The sequence below is a fragment of the Phyllobates terribilis genome, unplaced genomic scaffold, assembly GCF_046119375.1.
Source record: "Phyllobates terribilis strain yellow unplaced genomic scaffold, ASM4611937v1 Scaffold_130__1_contigs__length_5004896, whole genome shotgun sequence".
Lineage (NCBI taxonomy): Eukaryota > Metazoa > Chordata > Amphibia > Anura > Dendrobatidae > Phyllobates > Phyllobates terribilis.
The window spans coordinates 4328130-4334627 of NW_027362890.1; the positions used below are offsets into that span (position 1 = coordinate 4328130).

Genomic DNA, 6498 nt, shown 5'->3' on the forward strand with positions numbered 1-6498 from the left:
TACAAAATCTGTGTCTGAAGGTGAAACCACTGCCCATTCCCCTGTGTTACGGCCTTCCCAATCTGCTGTCCAGAAAGCAGGCGCTGATGCCTCCTGCCCACAAGCTGCAGTTGCACAGACACAACAGTCAGCAACCACATCCAGTTTGTTGTCCCAGCGCAGCGTTCAGTTGCCCTTGCCCAAGACATGAAGCAGAAATATCCACCCACATGCCCAAACTCTAAACGCCCACATTGCTAGCTCTGGAAATGTTGCCGTTTCGGCTTGCGGGAACTGAGTCTTGCCGCGACCTCTTGGTGGTGGCAGCCCCCCTGTACTCAATTCCCAGCCACCACTATTTTTCCCAGTGTGCCGTCCCCACATTACAGAAGCATGTGTTACTCAATATCAGCCGTACTCTGGCCAATGCAGTCACAGGGAAGGTCCACCTAAGCACAGACGCGTGGACAAGTTCTTGTGGACAGGGATGCTACATTTCCCTGACGGCACACTGGGTGAACCTGGTGGAGTCTGAGATATCAACCATCTTACCCACACCAAGAATAGCGGGCCCAACTTCCATCAGGGTTTCAGTCTCCTCGTATGCCAGTTCCGGTCTCTCCTTCTCATTTCTCAGCTGGGAGCTCTGCAGCACTGCTTTGACAAAGCAGCAGCATGCCCTGCTGAAGCTCATCTCTTTAGGTGCTAAAGCTCACAACGCAATAGAGCTATTGAAAGGGATAAAAGACCAGACCGATCAGTATCTCTCCTCGCTGAACCTACAACCAGGTCTGGTTGTGTGCGATCATGGGCGTAACTTGATGGCGGCTTTAAAGCTCAGCAAGCTGGTACATGTTCCATGCATGGCCAACGTGCTGAACTTGGTTGTACAGCAGTTTTTAGAATAATACCTTGACTTGCTGGATCTATTTGCCAAGGTACGCCTTGTCAGTGTCCATTTCCAAAAGTCATCTCAGGCTTTCGCCGGTCCGGCTGTGCTGCTGCAGCACTTTAATTTGCCTCGTCACCGACTGATTTGTGACTTGCCCACATGCTGGAATTCGACCTTTCATATGTTGGCAAGACTTAGTGAGAAGCAGAGGGCAGTGGCTGAATTCCAACTTCTCAATGCCCGTCAGAGTAAGACTCAGCCCCACACATAACAACTGCCGAGTGCGTGTGGATCGCTGACATATGTGAGGTTCTTCAAAACTGAATACTGCACCAAGATAGTGAGCGCTAATGATGCTATTATCAGCGTAACCATCCTGCTGCTCTGTCTATTAAAACGTTTGCTGCAGAATCTCAAAGAGGAAGCCTTGAATGCCAAGCAGGTGGCTATGTAGCAAGATTTTACAGTGGCTGATACCACACAGCCCAGCCTCAGACAATATTCTCAGGCCACATTGGATGATGACAAGGAACAGGAGGAGGATCAGGAGTTTTGGTCTGCGCTACAGAGGGGACTCCCAATCCCAGCTTAATGCCTGTCCAGCATGGATGGCCTGAAGAGGAGGAGGAAGAGGAGGAGACAATGCCATGTGAGGAGAAGAGGATGGTTAATCTTCGTCCTCGTGGGGACACTGAACGTTTGACTCGTTGTAGTCTGCCACACATGGCACAGTTCATGTCCAGATGCCTTTCCCAAGACCCTTGCGTGGTGGACCCTTTGTCCACCATTAAATACTGGCTGTGTAACTTTCTTGACCCACTGTACAAGGAGAAATTTCTTTCTCTCATGATGGAGGCAGACGTGACATTTTCAGTGCATGCATGACAGAGGGACGTTGTTGAAGAGTTGCTGAAGAGATTACCCTCAGACAACGCTGCTGGCAGAGGTACTGGCTCTTTTCACCCACAAGGATTACAGGGAGGGACATGCACACCATGTGCAACTCGGGGTGGGGGGGGGGTCCACCAACTGGGCCATTTTTATGAAAACATCACATCAGCAAGGGCTATCTGTGGGTATAACTATGACAAGGAGGGAGAAGTCAACCAAGATGGCGAAGAAGTACTTACGTGACCATACCAGCATCCTTCCTGATTTTGCAGTGCCGTTTAACTATTGGTTGTCCAAGCTGCACACTTGACCCGACCTCTCCTTGTACGCCTTGGAGTTGCTGCCATGACCTGTCGCAAGTGTATTGTCTGAGCGAGTTTTTAGTTCGGCCTCTGAAATAATAACGGATAGGCGCATAGGCCTGTCAATGGAAAATGCAGACAGGCTGACTCTTCTAAAATTGAACAAGGGCTGAATTTCCTTTTGTAATCCCAATGGATGAGAGCAACCCAAGGTAAATGCAGCTCAAATGTTCTTTTTTGGAAGTTGTCTTCACGTCCATCCCTTACCATCCAAACCCATTTTGTTCTGGAAATCATGTCCTACTCCTCCAGCAACAAGTACTTAGTGGTCATATACAGTGGGCACGGAAAGTATTCAGACCCCTTTAAATTTTTCACTCTTTGTTTCATTGCAGCCATTTGGTAAATTCTAAAAAGTTCATTTTTTTCTCATTAAAGTACACTCTGCACCCCATCTTGACTGAAAAAAAACAGAAATGTAGAAATTTTTGCAAATTTATTAAAAAAGAAAAACTGAAATATCACATGGTCATAAGTATTCAGACCCTTTGCATATTTGGTTTCTTGATTTATAAAAAAAAAACTAATGAAAAAAATCTTACATTTATTGTATTAAAATAAAAATAGGAAAAAGGATTCTACCCTGTGTGGGTTCTCTGGTGCTTAACCAAAGCTGATTTCTGGTTAAAACATTTCCCACATTCTGAACATGAAAAAGGCTTCTCCCCTGTGTGAGTTCTCTGGTGCTTAACCAAAGCTGATTTCTGGTTAAAACCTTTCCCACATTCTGAACATGAAAAAGGCTTCTCCCCTGTGTGGGTTCTCTGGTGCTTAATCAAAGCTGATTTCCGGTTAAAACATTTCCCACATTCTGAACAGGAAAAAGGCTTCTCCCCTGTGTGAATTCTCTGGTGATTAATCAAGTCTGATCTCTGATTAAAACATTTCCCACATTCTGAACATGAAAAAGGCTTCTCCCCTGTGTGGGTTCTCTGATGCTTAATCAAAGCTGGTTTCTGGTTAAAACATTTCCCACATTCTGAACATGAAAAAGGCTTCTCCCCTGTGTGAATTCTCTGGTGCTTAATCAAATCTGATCTCTGATTAAAACATTTCCCACATTCTGAACATGAAAAAGGTTTCTCCCCTGTGTGAGTTCTGTGATGGTTGATAAGATTTGATTGCTGTAAAAAACATTTCCCACATTCTGAACATGAAAAAGGCTTCTCCCCTGTGTGGGTTCTCTGTTGCTTAACCAAAGCTGATTTCTGGTTAAAACATTTCCCACATTCTGAACATGAAAAAGGCTTCTCCCCTGTGTGAGTTCTCTGGTGCTTAACCAAAGCTGATTTCTGGTTAAAACATTTCCCACATTCTGAACATGAAAAAGGCTTCTCCCCTGTGTGAATTCTCTGGTGCTTAACCAAAACCGATTTACACTTAAAATGTTTCCAACATTCTGAACATGAAAAAGGCTTCTCTACTGTGTGAGTTTTCTGGTGTAGGATAAGATGTACTTTCCGGTTGAAACATTTCCCACATTCTGAACAGGAAAAAGGATTCTCCCCTGTGTGGGTTCTCTGGTGCTTAAACAAAGCTGATTTCCGGTTAAAACATTTCCCACATTCTGAACATGAAAAAGGCTTCTCCCCTGTGTGAATTCTCTGGTGATTAATCAAGTCTGATCTCTGATTAAAACATTTCCCACATTTTGAACATGAAAAAGGCTTCTCCCCTGTGTGGGTTCTCTGGTGCTTAATCAAAGCTGGTTTCTGGTTAAAACATTTCCCACATTCTGAACATGAAAAAGGCTTCTCCCCTGTGTGAGTTCTCTGGTGATTAACAAGGATCCAATTTTGGTTAAAACATTTCCCACATTCTGAACAGGATAAAGGCTTCTCCCCTGTGTGAGTTCTCTGGTGTAGGATAAGATGTGATTTCCGTTTAAAACATTTCCCACATTCTGTACATGAAAAAGGCTTCTCCCCTGTGTGAGTTCTCTGGTGTATATCAAAATCTGATTTCTGGTTAAAACATCTCCCACATTTGGAACAAGAAAATCTATTGTCCACTGTGTGTATTTTTTGACTTATAGACTTTTCGAGGGTAAAACTATTTCCATATTCTGAACCTGAAAATGTCTTCTGTGCTTTAGGAGCAGTTCGTTTTGTAATGCTTATTTTTTTATTTTGATTTTCCTTAGTAGTCGGTAATGAATCAGAAGACAGGACCTGTTTCGTAGGATCAGATGATTGATCTTTGCTGTGAAGGGATGATGGTAGATCTGGAGTAATGGCATTCACTTCAATTGTATCCTGTGGGATCTTAAGATCATCTGATATAAAAATCTCCTGTCCCTCTGATCTCCTGGTACAGTCATCTGCCAAGAAAAAAAAACAATTATTAATTTTGAATAAAATATCCTTGAAATTTATATTTTTGAACATTTCTACTTAAAATGTCTAAACACACACATTCCTGGGCTACATATTAGACACAAATCTAAAAAATAGAGGAATATTTAAAATATTTTAAATATTCTTCTATTTTTTAGATTTGTGTCTAATAAAACTGATTTTTAAACTTGAGGTATCTCTTCATTTTCCTGGACTAGCATGTAGCCCAAGGATGTGTTTATTTAGATTGATTTAGAAGAGGTATGCAATCTTTATTTTTCTACGGATTCTTATGTTAATTGTACTTAAGATGTCTGTAGACATGGCAAGTTATTGACAGAATGACAGTTCACAGTTTAATAGAAAACCTCATAGGATGAACCAGTGGAGCGCGGTGTCCAACTCTTTGTTCATTCTGCTTCAAAAATATGGAATAAGAAGCCACCAAACAATGTTATGTAGATGAAAATTATACCAATAAAAACTTCTACTCATCCGGCAAAAAACAAACCCCACTCAGGTCCATCATCTGTCTATGGAAAAACAGAGGTTTCCACATTATTCGTGGCTCAGAGAAAAGAAACATGACTTCCATAAACCAGTCCAGCAATATCCGCTCTCCCAAAGTCAGATCTCCCCCTCTCTTCTGAGCCTTGCAGTGCGCCCAAACCACATTTAGCCTCCATGTATTTAGCATCACTATAGTGAGAAGAACCCACTTAATTTATGGTGTGTGTTCTGTCCAGCTGGAGTAATCTGCTCCCTGCTTCAGCCATTTGGAAAGCACCGCACCCTACTAAAGCTGGAAGCATATTGCCGGAAGCTGCCAGATCCAGCCTTGTTCTCCTCTGGTCCAGTCCTCTGTGATCAGCTCCCGGCTTCTGTATTTGTTTCCTGTTGTGACCTTGGCCCGTTTACTGACTACTCTTGTGTCTTCTGATTTTGTATTTTCTCTGCCCTCCTGGTTCTGACCCGGCTACCTGACTATTCTTCTTGGGGTTAAAGGGTAATAAGCAAGACAATCCCTGGGATCTGGAGTATATAGCACCAAGCCTGTTTGTGGTGGCCATCTTTTGAGCTGCCAGGTGATCATGAACATTGCCCCCAATACATTGTGTCTGCAATATATTCCAGCAAGATCTGCATTCAAATAGCTAAATGGCGCTCCTTCCCTTAATAATAATAATAATAATAATCTTTATTTATATAGTGCCAACATATTCCGCAGCGCTTTACAATCCAGAGGTTCATATTCAACAGTCATAAGTAACATAGCTAAAGATAATACAATAATTACAGCAAAAATAATTATGACCCTGCTCGTAAGAGCTTACAATCTACAATGAGGTGGGGGTGACACAATGTACAGGGGCTTATTTACAATGATGGTCCAGCCATCTTGAGGGGATGAGGGATAGATAAAGGCTGCATGAGCTCATCACCAGCCAGTATCTGTAGTGCTTTTGGGTTCGGTGGAGACTTATGTTTGGAGAAATAACTGATGGGCTATAAGAATATAAAAGGACTTCGATTAGGGAATGTGATAGGCTGCCCTAAACAGGTGTGTTTTTACGGAGCGCCTAAAACTGTGTAAGTTGTGGTTCGTCCTTCTTAACCTGCCATGTGCCCAGACAGTAGTGTACAGAAGTATATAGGGTATTGTCGGATTCAAGAGAAGTTGGAAAATAATTTGTAAGGTCCATTTGTCTCCTATTATCCTTTGTGAATAATTCCAAAGTTATCACCACATAAAGTGACACACGTCAGATTTAAAAAATACAATGGGGCCGGATTAGGAACACAAAACTGGCTAAAAAATGAGTAACTAGTGGTGAAACCTCTCTGGGGTAATTAGAGTCTGGGGCTCGATGACTCTTCGTCATCTAAACTATCGTAAGGGACAATATTTTCTGTCAGATGAGTTTCAAAAAGAAATATTACACATTGAAAGAGAACTTTTTTATAATACTGCAGAGCTGAGGTGTCTTACATTTAGACCTCGGGCTTTGGGAAGATGTAATGGAGACCTTCTTTTAAA

The 6498-nt window shown here is 42.5% G+C and overlaps 1 protein-coding gene across 1 annotated transcript; it reads right to left on the reverse strand.

Annotated features, from left to right (window-relative positions):
• Nucleotides 1-2702: 2702 nt before the first annotated feature.
• On the reverse strand, nucleotides 2703-5530 carry LOC141203896 (uncharacterized). The gene is made up of 2 exons (XM_073663869.1): nucleotides 5441-5530; nucleotides 2703-4295 (listed from the first exon to the last, which is right to left on the reverse strand). The coding sequence occupies exons 1-2, from the start codon at nucleotides 5528-5530 to the stop codon at nucleotides 2703-2705; spliced, it is 1683 nt and encodes a 560-aa protein (XP_073519970.1).
• Between the last annotated feature and the right edge of the window lie 968 nt (nucleotides 5531-6498).

What these genes read in the sequence shown, in the direction of transcription:
- LOC141203896 (XM_073663869.1), bottom strand. Translation starts at nt 5,530, where the DNA reads ATGGCCACCACAAACAGGCTTGGTGCTATATACTCCAGATCCCAGGGA. An exon ending in ACCCCAAGAAGAATAGTCAG is followed by an intron (nt 4,296 to 5,440) that starts GTAGCCGGGTCA and finishes CCTACGAAACAG; the next exon opens with GTCCTGTCTTCTGATTCATT.